Source organism: Erpetoichthys calabaricus, chromosome 16, assembly GCF_900747795.2.
Source record: "Erpetoichthys calabaricus chromosome 16, fErpCal1.3, whole genome shotgun sequence".
NCBI lineage: Eukaryota > Metazoa > Chordata > Cladistia > Polypteriformes > Polypteridae > Erpetoichthys > Erpetoichthys calabaricus.
Window position 1 is genome coordinate 78,652,644 of NC_041409.2, and position 17,676 is coordinate 78,670,319.

At 40.4% G+C, this 17,676-nt stretch overlaps 1 protein-coding gene across 2 annotated transcripts in view; it reads left to right on the top strand.

Annotated features, from left to right (window-relative positions):
- Positions 1-5,509: 5,509 nt before the first annotated feature.
- Positions 5,510-17,676, top strand: part of LOC114666948 (ribosome quality control complex subunit NEMF-like) — a 47,014-nt gene continuing 34,847 nt past the window's right edge. Inside the window, exons 1-3 of one of the 2 annotated variants that reach the window (XM_028822000.2) lie at positions 5,510-5,611; positions 8,946-9,014; positions 14,631-14,733. In XM_028822000.2, the coding sequence (XP_028677833.2) occupies positions 5,553-5,611; positions 8,946-9,014; positions 14,631-14,733 (231 nt within the window). In that variant the 5' untranslated portion in view covers positions 5,510-5,552. Of the gene's footprint in view, positions 5,625-8,945; positions 9,015-14,630; positions 14,734-17,676 lie in introns of both variants that reach the window. The other variant, XM_051919935.1, reaches the window with a different exon arrangement.

The window sequence follows — 17,676 nt, forward strand, 5'->3', positions numbered from 1 at the left end:
GTGTGTGTGTGTGTGCCCTGCGGTGGGCTGGCGCCCTGTGCTGGGATATGTTCCTGCCTTGCGCCCTGGGATTGGCTCCAGTAGACCCCCGTGACCTTGTGTTAGGATATAGCGGGTTGGACAATGACTGACATTTAAATATTTCAAACAATTCTTTTTTTAATATTGTAGCAACCTTCCCATAACAGGTTCATATGGAAGACATAGCAGGACAAAGATGTGATTGCAGAACAGTTTACTTGTAACAGTGTAACACGAAATACACGAATGTGAAACAAAAATGAAGGAAATTGAACAGGAACTATTTACAATTATCTATTACACAATACCACGTAGTTTATTTTTGCATATCACACAAGGAGTGTCGCAATGTGCTTTAACAGACCCTGTTTTTTGACAGCAACCCAGGCTTGAATCTCTAAGAAGACAAGAAAAAAAAAAAACAAAAATAAACCCTTGTAGAGAAAAAAAATGGAAGAAATCTTGGGAAAGCCAATTAAGAGAGAGAGCCCTTTCCAGGTAAGTTGAGTGTGCAGTGAGTGTCAAAAAACGGGGTAAATACAACACAATACACAGAACAGAACACACTTAATCCTGAATATAATACAATAGTACAATAGTAATAGCACAAACACTGAGAAAAATACAAGAGTAGATGCTATCACATAATAGGATTCCGATTTGTTCAGAGTCCTGGAGAGCTCAGCCATCAAGCTGCCTCCCCCCTACTGGCCATTCCACAGCCGGCCAATCTGTTTAAAGGACCCCTTTACCTGATGATCCCAGTGCTCCTCTATCAGAAATGACATTTCCTTAGGCAGGCAAACAACTTGGCATTAGGGAAGTGGACACCAAGTGCCACATTTAAGTAACAAGAAAAGAAACAGAATAGGTGAGGTTTAGTAACAGATTACAACTATCATATTACTTATGCTTTAGTGTTAATGACTAACAACAGAAGTGCAGCATGTGCATTTAATCAGCAGCTCTAGTCAGGGTATGTTAAACTGAAGTTGTGAGTCTTCAGCAGGGATTTGAAAGCTGATTAATGCCTTACTGTTGTAGCCCTGAGCGATGCTCTAAAAGAAAACTCTGGTTCCCTACATACAATTCACCCCCCTCTGTGCTTGTGCCTCACCCATATATTCCACACCTTCCCGTTGTCCCCTGAACCACCCAGAAACTCCGCCCCCATTTCCAGCTCCTCCCTTCAAGGTACCACCCCTTTTCTTCCACCTAGTATTATTCATTTCCCTGATGGCAGTCCACCAAACTGCTCCCTGTCTTCCCTACTAGACTGAGCAGTCCCTTAGCTGCTAGGCTTCATCCCGGCAAAAATGCTACAATGTGCACTTCTACCTCATGAGGTAAATTATTAAATTTCTTATGAATACCCCGCATTAGTGCAATATATGTTAATTCTGCCTTTTTTACTCATTGTTTTACAAATATATATATACAATATATATACGTACGTATGTATATATATATATATATATATATATATATTCTGGCAAACGGCTGGGGCTGGGACGCCTGGAAAATGGAAGGGCTGGGAGAGGAGCATCACCTCCCCTCGATCATGAGAAGGCAGCCACCCTGGCTAGGTGGGTGTTAGGGCCACGGGGACAGAGCTTGGAAGCTCAACCTTGTGGGGACCCGTGGCCACCACTAGGGGGGGCACCAGGATGGCTCAGAACCCATGGTATGCAGCACTTCCGCCACACCAAGAAGTGCTGCAGGAAGGTCATCCAGGGAGCACATCCAGGTGCATTATAAAAGGGGCTCCATTCAGACAGCCAGAGTCGGGTGGAAGAGGACGAAGTTTGCGAGGAGTGGAGTAGAGGCAGCAATAGAGAGAAGAAGAGAAAGGACTGTGAGTTATATTTATGGTGATTTGTGCACGGTGTGTGAAGTACAAAGTACTGTAAAGAAGAGAACTGAAAATAAAAAGTGCAAACTTGTGCAAGTGTGCCTCTTGTGTCTGTCTGTGCCGGGTTAAGTGCTGGTATATTGGCATCTCCTGTCACTATAGACAGACAGACAGACAGACAGACAGACAGATAGATAGATAGATAGATAGATAGATAGATAGATAGATAGATAGATAGATAGATAGATAGATAGATAGATAGATACTTTATTAATCCCCAAGGGGAAATTCACATATTATGTATATATGAATATATATATATATATATATTTATACATATATATATATATATATATATACTGTATATATATTCCTGCTGCTAAAGTGTCAGATCCATCTTCTTGAACTCTTTTAACTTTATGTCTATAGTGGTTCATCCATTGCCATGTACAGAAGGACACCAAAGGTAGGAGAGAAGAACAAAGGAGGACGCATTGCAAGTTTCAGTCAGACAATCTGCTGATACACCTAAATTATAATGAAGTGTAATGAGGTTAGTACCCCCTTTGGATGTTCAATTGCGCCGAGATACCCATATTGTATCAATTATCTGATGGATTTTAGGGTTTTGTCCTCTGTAGTATTGAGCGCAAGCCTAAAACACAAAGTGTCATTGTGAAACCATTTACTGTCTGTTGTCAAAGCTCATTTAATGCATGGTGCAAAAGCCAATGCCTGATGGACTGAGGGCGTGAGTCCAAAAAAAGGAGGACGTGTCTCCAGTGAACTGCATTGAGTAGCAAAGGACATTAGTTGGACAGTAGGAGAGCTATCAGAATGGAAAGCATTACTACACAATGGTGTGGTGACCATCACGAACATGTCCACGACCCAATTTCAGTTCTGATGCCTAATTCAAGAAATACTGCTCTAATACATTGCAATGATACCCCTATAGAAATATAAAATTTATAAACCCCTATAGAAATAAAATAAATTGTGAGAGAAGCAAACGTCCAGAGGGAGTTCTAATGCCCAGAAGCACCATATCAGGAGTCCCCAGTTCCAGGCCTGGAGGGCTGCAGGTTTTCATTTCAACTCTTTTCTTAATTAGTGACTTGTTTTTGCTGCTAATTAACTTGTTTTGAATTCATTTTATTTGACTTGCTCTTGAAGACTCAGACCCCTTAATTGTTCTTTTTCCTTAATTAGCAGCCAAACAATAATGAGATACAAAACATGACCAGAAAACTGTGTCCATCATACAATATCTGAAAATAAAAAAAGATGAAGGCCTCAGGAATGTTGATCTTCTCAGGTCCACAAAACATTTTAACAGTGTGCTCTTAGAAAATAGATTATCAGTGATTTTGGAAATGTATGCCATTGCACAATAAACAACTAGTGGAGTGAAATTGGTTGGAGTTTGAGGCCCTGACTTCGCTGATCTTCTGTTGGCTCCCTCACTTCACATTTCATTTCTGTTTGGGCTCCATTTAAGGAAAGAAATGAGGAAATTCAGAGGAACAAATCTTAAAAATCAAGTTAATTAAAATGAAAGGGGAAAGAGTTAATTAGCGGCAAAACCTTCTAAGAAAAGGGTTAGAATGAAAACCTGTGGCCCTCCAGGACTGCCAGGACTGGAGTTGGGGACCCCTGCAGTAAAGCAGGGTAAGTTTAGACTAACATTGATTTAGGACATAAAAAGAACCAAATTATGCATTATCTGTATCAGTCAAGAATGCAGATACTAAAACCCAACTCATGTCCTCCCAAAGCTTGCCCACCATGGCTAGTTGTTCATAGCAAGGGAAATGTTTTTCCCAGTGTTAAGAAAGACGTGCTTGCTCTCTGCACTAAATAAATTAATAGAATTAAAAATGAATGACAGGTATTTGTTTAAAGTTGCTTAACTGGTCATTAGTTTAGACTGTCAGAATAGTAACCATGAATTAATGACTGAACTCAGATCAAGTGTGTCTAAAAGACTGAAAACACGCATACTTTAGCAATGTGTATATATGCACCCTTGTAAGATTATCTGGAATTATCCATTGTGTGTATTTACCTTAAATACCTTAACATTTGCCTTAACAATGCTATTGATGTTCTAAGGTTTTCCTGTTGGACTGTTCATCTGTCCATTTTCGGGTCATGAAGGGAAGATGCCAAAATATCCTGGCAGCTATAGTAGTGGACACGAATTTGTAAACCAAATGACAGATTGGCTCTCTCTTCGTTTGTATATTTTATTACGTGGCTGTATTTTAGATTGTTTAAAAGGGAAGAGTAGCGACCCCTGCTGACCAAGAGGAACATTACTTAAACAATGAAACCGAAGCATGGTACTTTGGCCACTGGGAGGCGAGCGCGTGCGTGTTCCGAGATAGCTGCCCCATAGCTGTCTTACAACTAATAAATTTAAAAAACTGTAGACACCTTCTATAATATGACACGCGTTAATTTGAAAATTTTATTATTACATAAAATGTTATTGACAATGTTTATGAAAAATACAAATTAAAATATGATTATATGATGGAGATTAAAAAAACCGAAATAATCAATGAGCGTGTACGCTAAGGCGTGAAGAAATAATATAAAAAAAAGTACTGGAAAAACAAGAAAACAAATGTATAAAAAGACTGTGTTTCGCTGTCTCGCCCAGGCTGCACTGCAGCGCCTATTCACGGGCGCGATCCCACTACTGAGCGGCACGGGGGCTTTGATCTGCTCCGTTTCCGACCTGGACCGATTCACCCCTCCTTAGCCGACCTGGTGATCCCAAGCTCCCTCGGAAACACCATATCGATGCCGAGCTTAGTGCGGACACCCGATCGGCATAGGCCACTGCAGCCCAGAACTCCTGGGCTCAAGCGATCCGCCAGCCTCAGCCTCCCGAGTAGCTGGGATTACAGGCGCACGCCACCGCGCCCGGCGATTTTCTCTGTTGCAAATCGGGTTTTTGTCTTCGTCAATCGTGACGTCACCATTGCGTTCATAGAGATTGATGGGCTTTTTCTTGTATTGCCGCCGTTTTCAACAAGCATACACTTACAGAGCCATATGATGATATTGGCATTGTCTCAATAATTTGATCTCAGGATGTATTATTCATATTTAAAACGAAGAAAATGCCAGTGCCAGAAATATAACACAGTGAGATAATAAAGATACAGATGCATAATGAAAATAAACATACAGATTCGTCCGCTAAAATAATTTTAATTTTTTAAGACTTTACCAGATGATAATAAACATTAGGAAATAGAAAACACCTCTAATATGTTAAACATTCTAACAGAAAAAGGTAAGGTGAGGCTTTACATATTGCCTTTGTCTGTGTCAATTGTTGTCCTGCTCAGGGTGGGTTTAATCGCAGCAATAAATACGCGTAAATTTATAAAAAGACTGAGTTGCCAATTCTGTGTGTTGTCACTGTTTTCCTATCTTGTAACTTATATATTTTCCAGAAATATTAATTTAAACGCACGCGTAAATCGAGCTTTCCGCCATTGCATGGAGCGGCTCCGGGCTACTTTTTTATTCTCTATTATTTTTGTACTCCGCCCCTCACTTCCCCGAATGAATTTGAAAACGCCGTCTTTCGCTATGTCACCTGCTTACCGTAGCGTACAAAGCGCATGCGCTGCATGTTGTACGTTGTGGCACCGCCAAGATGAAGTCCCGTTTCAGCACGATCGACATTCGTGCAGCGATCGCCGAACTAAGGAACAGGTATGCAACCACAGTGAGTAGGCAACAGGACCCCTAGCATGTTGCTTCATTAATTGTGTTAGGAACTAATGGCTTACACACATAAACTTAGAAACTGAACAGTGCAAAGTCTTTTCCCCGCCATATATTGTGTCAGTTTCTGGTAATGATAAAGTTCTCTCGTGGTGTTAGTGTATTTTATCTTTTTAGTAATGGCACCGATAGAGTGAAGACAGTCTTCTGTGTTCATTTCTAGATTTACTGGATAACTGAAAAAACAGAAGTTGGTAGGTGATATGTGTTGCCCTTAAAGAGCAGGTGAAAGTAGTTTGCTTATGCAAGACTACAAAAAGCATTACAATTAGAACACGCAGCTTGTATTACCCCTTAGCACATTCGCAATGTTATATACATCTGGGAATTCATACATTGATCGCCTCTTGAAAGTTGCCATACGAAGGAGGACTGCTACATTGAAGAAAAGGTCAGCTGGAGATCAGTGTTAGAAAGCGAAGACAGCAGTGCAAGAAAATCCCATTACTGCCATTATATGGCTTGCAGCTAGCGGTTCTGAACTAAGTCGCCGATGGATGCCATTTAACAGAAGAACAAGTAGCGGCTCTGGCCGTGTCACATGTACCAGAATTGAATTTGAACTTTTATTGCCAGACAACATAGTTGCTAGGAATTCATACATAACAAGGGAAGTACAAGTGTACAACACGGTATATATGACACCATTATTTACAGTAGCAGTGAAAAATATATTGCTCAAAACACAAATATATATATATATATATATATATATATATATATATATATATATATATATATATATATATATATAAATAAAGCAATATAGTAAAGTGGAATTGCACTCTCACCCAGTTATATATGAAGTAATTCCTTATAAACCGAAATTGTAAAATAAATAATTTAGATTGGAGGGAAGAGTTTAGAAATTAGGAAATGACAGAGATGAACCAGAGACCGTGTTTAACCAGGGTGACAAGAAACTGTTCAGATGTCTAGTAGTCCTTGCCTTTAGTGTCCAGTAACGTTTCCTTGGTAATAACTGAAAGAGGTGGCAGCCTGGGTGAGTGTACTCTTTGATTACACGTCCAGCTTGTTTCCTGACACCTAATGTATACAGAACCTCAGTAGAGTCCAGGTACAGGCCTACAGTCTTTTCTCATGTCTGAGTAACACGCTGCATTTTATGTTTTGAGTGAGCAGATGCATTGCCATACCAAACTGTTATGGAGAAAGTGAGGACGATTTCAAAACGGTGGACCAGTACTGATTGAGACAGGATAAACCTTTTAAATTAATGGAGAAAAAATGTCAGCTGCTGAGCTAACAGTAATTCTGTTTTTAATCCAATACATACGTGCCAAGAAATGTAAAGGATTCCACCCTGTTCCCAGTGACTTTATTAATACTTAGGGGTGTAGGAGATGAGGAACGTCTCTTAAAATTCACAGTCATTTCTACTGTTTTCAGGGAGATCAAGTTAAGATTGATCAACCAATTGACCAACCGTTTAGCTGATCCACTTCATACCCGTCTGTGATCAGGCTAATCATGGTGGTGTTTTGAGCAAACTTAGATGGACCACTGAAGGTGCAGTCATTGGTGAGAGTGCAGAGGAGACGGAACACCGCTCCGAGGAGACCCTGTGCTCAGAGCCGGTGGCCCTGACTGATATTTGACAAATTCCTACCAACATGTCTCTCCAACATATGGCATGTCATCAGGATAAACTACAAGTAGAATATGCATCCTACATGCTTACTGTAAAGAACGTGCATAGTGGTCAGCCAATACAACCCCCCCCCCCCCAAAAGTTAATGAGGTCTCTGCTTCATCTGCATGATTCTGGTGTGTGTTATGGCTTCTCTTGAACCTCTGAGTAAATAGAAGCTTTTTATTTGGCTTTCTGTCTTGATTACAGCTCCGCTTAATATGCACTGGTGTCCTGGAATATTTCATTTACTCTTTACCTGAATCATCCTTATTGATGCCTTTGAAAATCTAAAGGTGCACACATAACCTTTTCTGGTCATAATTAAAGTACCTTGATTTCCTTGTCCTGTCCGAGTAGGCCACACACTTAAGTGCAGTAATAAACTTGGTTGCTTTTCATTTTTTGGAAATCACATTGATAATGTAAGTATTGCACGTGTGACTGCAGTAACAGCAATTATTACCATTACCTGTTCAAAGGTCAAACTTGCATATTTGTTAGGATCCTGATGATTTTATGATGCTTGCTGATTAATTAATTGCTTTTATAACATCTCGTCTAGATTACTGCAATGCGCTTCTTTTTGGAATTAGCCAGGCCTCCATGGCTCGCCTACAGCTGGTGCAAAACACTGCTGCTCCATTTTTAACTGGCACAAGAAAGCTTGAGCATGTTACCCCGATTTTGGCTTCCCTCCACTGGCTTCCAATTCGTTTTCGATTCCATTTTAAGATCCTTGCATTTGTTTTTAAATATTTTAATGGGTGTGCCCCTCTTTATTTGTCGGAACTGCTGCACCCTTACGTACCGTCTCGCTCTCTCAGGTCAGCAGACCAGATGCTTTTACGCGTTCCCAAGGCACGATGCAAACTCTGAGGTGATCGAGCTTTTTCAGTTGCAGCCCCAAAACTCTGGAACGATTTGCCGTTGAACGTTAGGCAGGCTCCTTCGCTAGCTACTTTTAAATCCTATATAAAAACACATTTTTACTCTCTGGCTTTTAACCCTGTATGATATGTTGGCTACTTGTATACTTTTTATACTTTCTATTAAGAATCTCTTCAGTTCTTATGTGTTGTTTTTCTTTGTACAGCACTTTGGTCAGCCTTGAGGTTGTTTTTAAAGTGCTTTATAAATAAAATAAATTAGTGATGTGTGTGAATTATCAGCGAGTCGATCAAAAGTGTCCTCTTCGAACTCTGAAGACTAAATTAAAGTGTCTGCTGCACATGTTGCCTCTGAAATCATTTCCAAACTGTTAGTGTGTTTTGTAGGGTCCTGGCAATGCTTTTCATTCCCACTTTGCCCCATTTACTGCTACCCTTTCACTGGAACAGGCCGATTTTACTGGAATTGCTGCCTGTGGTCAGAGCTAACAAACAAACCGAGTGCTAAAAGGTAATGTTCTTCTCGTCCCTCATTGTACTGCAGGTCATTTTGGATGCACAAGCATCAGCTCAATAAACAGATGGGAAAGACCTGAATGATAGAACTATGACAAGTTTGATTTGGGAAAATAACTGCCTCACTTTCGTAGCAAAATCTTGTATAATATTTAGATTTTAGCAGTATACAGTATTTTATTCTTTTATTTGTTTATTTTTATAGCCTCCTTGGCATGAGAGTCAACAATGTCTACGACATAGATAACAAGACCTACCTCATTCGACTCCAAAAGTAAGTTCTGTTTGTTCTTCTGTAGATTTTTACACTTACAGAGGTTGAATTTAAGACCTGAAAGGTTGCTAGAAACTTGCTCCGTGTTTGTGTTTTCATGCACTTTAGGTGCAAATGCTAGAGCCATTTCTGGAGTTCCATTCCCTAACTCAGAACGAGCCCCCTTGCTCCATGCCGAGAAGTCCCCCCCAACATGCTGTAACACTGGTGATGCCAGCATTGACAAGTGTAGGCCCTGTACATGTGGGCTGACAGCTCCTGGGGCAGCCAGTAGGTCATATCTGAGATTGTCATGCACTCAGTATGGCCGAGCGGCTTGTTTAAAGTGCAGGACAGAGCCAGTGTCACAGGTTGGCCGTGATTCTCCCCAAATTGTTTCTACTAGTGTCCTATTTAGTGGCATTGCTGGGAATCACCAACTGGAGATAGGCAGATGGCAGACCTGGATCAGGTAGAGCTTTTTCTTAGTGACCCTGAGGTTAATTTTCCCTCAAATTTGTGTAGACTTGAATTTGGTGTTTTTTTTTTTTTTCTGATACCTGCAGAGTTTAGCTTCATACAATATAGTTACTGTAGACAGGGTTGGGCAAAAGTAGGGGAGTACAAGTCACAGGAGGTTCTGCTCAAGCTGGTGAGGCCTCATCTAGAGTCCTGTGTGAAGTTTTAGTCTCCAGGCTACAAAATGGACATAGCAGCACAAGAAAAGGTGCAGGGAAGAGCAGCTAGGCTGATTGAGGGCTACAGGGGATGAATTATAAGGAAAGGTTAATAGAGCTGAGCCTTTACAGTGTAAGCAAAAGAAGATTAAGAGAGGACATGATTAAAGTATTTAAAATTATGAAGGGAATTAGTTCAGTGAATCGAGAACACGGGGACACAGCTGGAAACTTGTTAAGGGTAAATTTCACACAAACATTAGGAAGTTTTTCTTTACATAAAGAATGATAGACACTTGGAATAAGCGACCAAGTAGTGTGGTAGAAAGTAAGACGTTGGGGACTTTCAAAACTCGACTTGATGTTTTTTTGGAAGAAATAAGTGGATAGGACTGGTGAGCTTTGCTGGGCTGAATGGCCTGTTCTCGTCTAGAGTGTTCTAAAGTATGCAAGGCCAGCAATTTGAGCATTTACGAGACGGTACCTTAGTGCACTGTGCCATTGTGACATTCTTTTAATTTGTTAATGCTATTGCAATAATCATAACTTGCATGTCTTTTTCCAAATGAACAGCTGTAAACCTACTTTTGCCTACCCCCTGGATTAAACTAATTTATTAAATGGTTAAATGTACTACGATTTATGGCTAAGTGTTCGGTGCTGGGTATGTAATTTTTTTTTTTAATTAAATAAATATAAACAAACCAATTGAAATAAGAAGGAATTAGAATTAAGTGAATGATAGGATCATAAAATCTCTGACAAGTGCCAACTCAATGATTACTTGAAGAAGGCAGTGAGAATATCAAAGGAATAGAGTAAGCGCCTTCTGCTCATCAATTTAGAAAAGGCTGAGGTCCTGGAATGAGATAATCCAATAAGTTTGAGTGGTGAGTTATTAAACGCATACCACTTGCCTCTAGCTTCCCACCAAATACCAAATGTCTGAACATTTTGACTCCCAAAGGCTTCTTTCACTTGGGGAATAATTGTGTTCTTGGCTTTGATAGCCTCCTCTTTATTAAATATGTATCTTACAGTAAGGTCAATTATCAGAGACCAGTAACGGCGCACTGCACGATAACGTGCAGAGGACACCCTTGACTTGAGTATTCCTAGTTTTCCTCCTCTTTCTCTGTACATTTACCATTCGTTTGCTCAGAGGTTGATGCGCTTCCTGAGCAGCTCTTCTTTTCTCCACCCTAGCGGCCCGCTTCTTCTCTTCTTTTGTCTGCATCTTTTCACATTAAAACTGAATAAGTCAGTGTTTGTGTTGCAATTACTTAGTACGTTTGTCACTTAAGCTGGCACTTAAGTCTTCAATCTTCCTCAAGAATGATTTAAGATATGAAGAGGTAGGGGAAGTGATGGTGAAGCTGGTAGGGAATGAGAACGGCGCTTGTATGCACGTGCCACATGGCCGCCCTGCTGCTCGCTGCCGAGAGTTGATTCTACAATAAAATAAAAATAAAAAGAGCAATAACCTTGGAGGTCAACCATCACCCCAACAGCAGATAGTAGACGTCAGTCATGTAGTATATCCATCCATCCATCCATCCATCCATTTTCTAACCTGCTGAATCCGAACACAGGGTCACGGGGGTCTGCTGGAGCCAATCCCAGCCAACACAGGGCACAAGGCAGGAAACAATCCCGGGCAGGGTGCCAACCCACCGCAGGTCATGTAGTATATGTGTACTAAATTTCAGGACAATAGGTCAAACGGTTTGCGAGCTACAGGTGATTTAGAATCCTGGACATACAAATGGACAGCCATGGTAGCGTATTATATAAGAAGGTAAGTCTTTTCTGGTAAGAATCCGGTCCATTCTCAGAATTCTGCATTATTTGCTAATATTAGTGATATTTAAGAGGTGTAAGAACCTAATTTGAAGCATACATCTGTTTATTTCTATGCACATACTGCCTGGTGTTTTATTACATATGGATGAACTGACCCCATATCCAGAGGTGTTTCCTGCCTTGCACACTGTGCTGTAAGGATAGGCTCCAGTCCCGTCCCCCCAATCTTGAATTGAATACAGCAGGTTTTAGATGTGTGTATAAGTATATTATAAGAATTGTACTCCACTCAAGCTTAATAAATGATATGGCCACATAACACCTGGCTGCAGCAGATAGATGGTCATTTTCAGACAGTTGGGCTGAACCATCTGTCTGCCTGGGGGGCTGCCAACCCGGATTCTGAGCTGTTCCGTTGTGTGGTGGGTGTGGAAACATGCTGTACCAGTGTGTGCTCCCCTGCCTGCCTGCCTGCTGCACTTTATGAGAATAAACTGAGCGTGCGGGATAGCATGAGGCAGACAGTGTGTCTGAAATAAACCGTATGTCCATTATTTATAAGATGGAAATGTTCTCCTGTTGGTTGATGGATATCCTGATAGGAATAGTCTGTCCTGCACATCTGGGAAGTGTTTTGATTGAGACATGCTTGATTGAAAAGAAGAGGCCTTACCAGCGTGTGGGCTGGCACTGTCGGTTTGTTGAGACGAGTTTGAAGTTTTGTATTGAAGACCCAAAATTACTCATAGCCCTGCTGTAAATTGGTTACATCTTAGCACAAACTGTCCAATACATTTCTGAGAGGTATTTATTAAAAATATTTTAGCCAAATGTACATGTGTTTTGGATTTTGTGAGCATAGGACTGGAAAACTGACATATGCATTATGTGAAACTAGACAAAGAGCCCGATGAAACGGGCACGAGTGGAATAGTAATAAGTATAAGCACCACAAACCTAATATAGGTGTATTGAATGAATGCGTAATTAGGCCTCGAGCTGTAGTCAAAATTGCCTTTCAGGCCTCTAGAGCCTTTCTCTTTGAATTTTTGCAGCCGTAAATCCGCCGCCTGCCACGATGTTGGTCTCGTAAGGTTTTTCGGGCAGCTGCGCAGTAGGCGACTGCACATTCGGCTTCGGCCAGATAGTGAGGAGGCTGGCGAATTATATATAAGATAATGTTATCTCCATTCACTGGAAACACTGGGTAAGTTACACATTAAACCAAATGGAATGTGCAGGCCAAGGAAGCAATGGAAACTTGCTGTCATATTCCTGGAAACATTTGATGACAATAAGTGCCTTATGAAATTATCATGCTGGAAGAGCCCATTTGTGTGAGTGTTACATAGCCATACGTTCAGATACACCTTACCATTCTGGCGTTCTTCACTGGGTAGCAGGTGCCCTAATATGTGTCACACCATCACACCAAACAGAATGGCTCCATGGACTCCTGTTGCTTGCACTAAATTCTGGAACTTCCTTCAGCATAATGCCTAAGGAACCTTGATTCTTCTAACTAAGCAGCATATTTCTACTCCTGAAGAGTCCCGTTTTGATGCTTCTGTACCCACTTGTTCTTCGTTGACAACATTGGCATCCAACAAGGCCATTAGCTGTTGCAGTCCATTCGATATGAAGTTTGATAAGATGACATTCTGCATTTTTGTCCATAAAATCGCATAGCAGGAGATTCTAGCACTGACGCACCTACTGCCGCTACTAAGGTCACTTGATGTGCCCATTCCAATGCTCAGTTGAGTTTTAACTGTTGCTTGCAATGCTGAACTGCCTGATTTATAGCAGGCAATGCTGTCACATGACAAATGGCATGTTGAAATGTGTAATTTGTTTGAAGGTAGAGGGTGTATCTAATAAACTGGGAACTCGGCATTTCATACATGTCTGTCTATATATAGTGCCTTTTACATCCATCTGCCCAACTATATGTAGGGCAGTCTGCATTTAGGTGTCGTGTTATATATAGGAGCTTTTATATTTGTATGTCTGTTATGTAGTGCCTTTCATATCTATATTCTTGTCCATTACATGGTAATTTTCATTATCCATCCATCCATCCTTATATCACCTTTAACATCTGTCTCTATTATATATATTTTTTTTTCGTCCATCTTCCTGCCTGTTATATGGTGCCTTTCACGTGTCTGTCTGTTATATAGTGCCTTTCACATCTCTCTGCCTATCTGTCATACAGTTGCCTTCATGTTAATCTATATATCCAGTGTGTTTGCTTCTGTGCATGTTATATAGTGATTCTCTTCTCTCTGTCACAAAGGTGGCTCAGTCACTGCTACAAGTCTTGAGCTCCTTTGTGCTCAAGGTTTGAAGTTTTATCTCATCCAGGTTGCTGTTTGTGTTGATTTTGCATGTTTTCCTTGTGTACGTGTAGCGCATTTCTTAATTTTCCTCCCACATCATAAGGTAGCTTTCGGAATCTAAGCTGGCTTGATGTGAGTGCATCTGCGTGCGTGTGCCTTGTGATAGACGGGCTTCTCCTCAGGACTGATTTTTAGCCTTGCATCCAAAGCTGCTTAACATAGTAACTCATTCTGTAAGTATTGCTCATTATACAAGGAAAAAATGAAAGCATGTATATTTATAATCCTGTACTCGCCATTTTGATTCTTAGCACAATCTGTCGCTCACATTTAAGAATGGCCACTTGTTTCTAAGCTCCCATTCCATTGATTTCATAAACTACATGTATATTCTTCGTTGCTGTGATCGCCACTCACCCATGCTCATGTGTTATTTAGCGATTGCCTTCTCAGATGTGCTCCAATCTAAACATTCACTTTATCCAGTGCAGCAGATCATCCTCAGCTGGTATTCTGAAGTTCGATGGCAAATCCAGCTCAAAAAAAAATTGTTGATATTTTTTTTTTATTTTTATATTCAGATATGCATTTCTTTTTCATATTTAGCAAATAGTTTCAGTTGTTTATAATTTATTGGTTACATCAGCAGATCAACCTCTTCATTTCTTTGTGTCGCTATTTTGAAGCTTGTGATTTGAATGGGTCCGTTATATTTCAGGCTGATTTGTGCTTTTTGGGATTCTTCCATCCTGAAGTGCAGGTCTTCATTGCTCGAAGTGAAAGTTTGCCAACTCTGTGTTGTTGCATCTTTTCAGACCCGAATTCAAGGCTGTGTTGCTGATCGAATCTGGAGTCCGAATCCATACAACTGAGTTTGAATGGCCCAAGAACTTAATGCCATCTGGGTTTGCGATGAAGGTATGTGAAAGAAATCCTGGCTCCTAGCAGGTAGCAGTTTGATGTTTTAAACCTACTTTTAAGTGAAGAACTGGAAGAACTATGCTGATGTGACCAGAAGCTGTTGCCTGTTTGTCGGAGAGATGAGTTTGCGGTGTCTGTCTGCTTGCCATATTTTCTGCAGATCGCCTGAATTGCCCACATGACCTCATGTTCCTTACGTGTGTAACTTTAGAAACCTTGCATATGAGCGCGAGGAAGCCATTAGTAACTACATACCAGTGGCTCCATCATGTGGGATCTTCAGCACTTTTCAACCAATTCAAACTTATTGACTTTAATTATTATCATTATTATTATTATTACTGTTGTACATTTTACAAGAGCAGTATTATTTCACTCGGGAACAAAAGAAATTTTCATGTCTAGCAAACAAAAACTGGTGAATCTCAGCTTTTTTCCACTCTCAATTGGAATACAGTCATCCCTCACCTATCGCGGGGGTTACGTTCCAGAGCCCCCCGCGATAGGTGAAAATCCGCGAAGTAGTGACCTATATTTATTTTATTATTTATACATATTTTAAGGCTTTATAAACCCTTCCCACATTCTTATAAACCTTTCTCACTCTCTTGTTAACCTTTCCCACACTCTTATAAACACTTCCTATGCTCTTAAACACTTTCTACATTCTTAAACACCGCAGACCAACACTGCACACTGCACGCAGCGATCAGACGTCGATGTGTCTGCACTCGCTTTGTGAAGGGGGGCAGCTGAACTCACGCTGAGCAGAAATGGACTTTGTGCTGCTTCTGCCAAAATGCCTGCTTGTCGCTCTGCGCGTTCGGGAGGAGGAGTGTGTGTGTGTGGGTGTGTGAGAGCTGAACGCACCTTCGCTCATACCCCCCCTCCCCAGAGGCGCAATACGCTCCTGCCACTTCACATTGTCAAGGGGGTGGGGAGCTGAATGAACGCTAAGGAGAAGTGGACTTTGTGCTGCTTTGTGCTGCTTGTTGCTCTGCGTGTCAATAATTTTAAAGCCTTGTATTTTCCTGTCTCACTGTGTTGTCTTGCGTGAAGTTAAAATGTTTTATAATAGTGAGATGTTACTCATATCCTTAGCCCAACATCCACATATCATATGTGTTAACAAAGTGTGTTTTATAAGTTTGCATGTGTTTAAAGCATGTGGGATGGGTATTTTAAGGCTTAAACTATAAAAATGTTTATTTATATGGTCTTTCTATATCGCAGATTTTCTCCTGTTGCTGATGGGTCTGGAACATAACTTCCGCGATAGGCGGGCAATCACTTGTATTTAAAAACCCGCAAAGTCGTGAATCCGCGAAAAGTGAACCGCGAAGTAGCGAGGGATTACTGTATATTTTCTATATTTCTTAGACAGTTTTACTTTGATAATAGCTGATACTTCAAATGAATTAACAGAATAAAAGTGTTATCATTAAATAATCAATATTTGATTTTTCTGCCGAATTTTACCTCGGGTGCATTTTTCTTAAAGGCCACTACACTCAAAAATAATATTTTTTTGATGTGTAATCTTGTTTTTTGTGGAGAGCGGATAGAACAATATTTCTGATAGAATGGGTACCAGTGGTGTTTAGACAACAACAAAATTATTAAAAACATCCTTGGAGGAAAAAAAAAAATCTCGTGTTACTCTTGTCGCATAATTCATAATTCATAATTCAGCTGTTCTGTCTTCAGTTCAGAGCATGATCTTGTGTGAAGGAGTTCCTGTTTGTGGGCTACTTTCATTTTCTAGAGTTACTTATTTAACAATAATATATATATATATAAAATCCTAAGCCTAAAAGTGCGACGATTTTATGTCACGTTTTTTGTCATGCTTTAAATCGGGCTTATTTTAAAATCTTCATATATATGTTTGGTATCATTCTTTTCAGAATTTTAATTGAACTTTAATATGATGTTGTTAGATTTTCAGATTCTTATTCCGTTTTTAAATTTTAAACTAAAAAACATCAAGAACTCGTGTCCCGCGAGACAAGACTTTGTGCCAAGAGATTTAACCACGCCCAGGGCCGGAAATAAAAGACAAAGAGTAGGACAGCTCCTCTACAGGCTTTTAAATGTTTGAAGCGCAGCAACAGCAGCAGCTCCTCGAGTGAGGAGGAGGTGCAAAAAAAAAACAAAAAAAAAAAAACTATTTGTTTCCCATTGTATCACCGTTTAAGAGGGGGTTTCGGAGGAGCGACCGCGTCTCCTTGGGGTGCGTTCAGCCCCACTCTTCACAACATTAGCAGCAGAGATGTGAAGTGGCTGGCACGTAATGCAGGCCGGGTGTTGGCGAGCGAAGCAAGCAGGGGGGTAAGCCCCTGGAGCGATTGTCATGAAACTTAGTACACATGTTTCTCATTGGTTGACTAAAAATACTGTAGGGTGAAATCAACCCTAACCCACCCCCTTCTGGGTAGGGTGTGGGGTGATCTTGTGGTCTTGTATGCATTATCATCCAGTTGACAATCAGAATGACCACCAGAGGGCGACCTGGAGGTGACTGCCAGCATTCTTTATGTTTGAGCACCACTGCACGCCTGTTGCTTTTGACATTAAATAATAGAGTTGGCCAGTTCCGAGCGTCAACTGGATGATAAATTACATACATGACCGCAAGACAAGCCCATTAGTGAGTCTTAATTATTTGTTAATTTATTTTTATTTTTAAAGTTGTGTTTTTTTAATTATATTTTTCTCACACAATTAAAAAAAAAAAAAACACATTTTATTTTCCTCCCTGGCAGCGTCGGGTATTTTAGCTTTGTTAGTTATTGTAGCAAAAAAAAAAACATACATTCTACACATTGTGAGCAGACTGGATGACTTGATATATGGAATATGTGACACAGGTAATGTGAGTTTTTTTTCTTGGACATTTTAATATTATTTGATTTTGTTCATATTAGTCACCAATGGCTC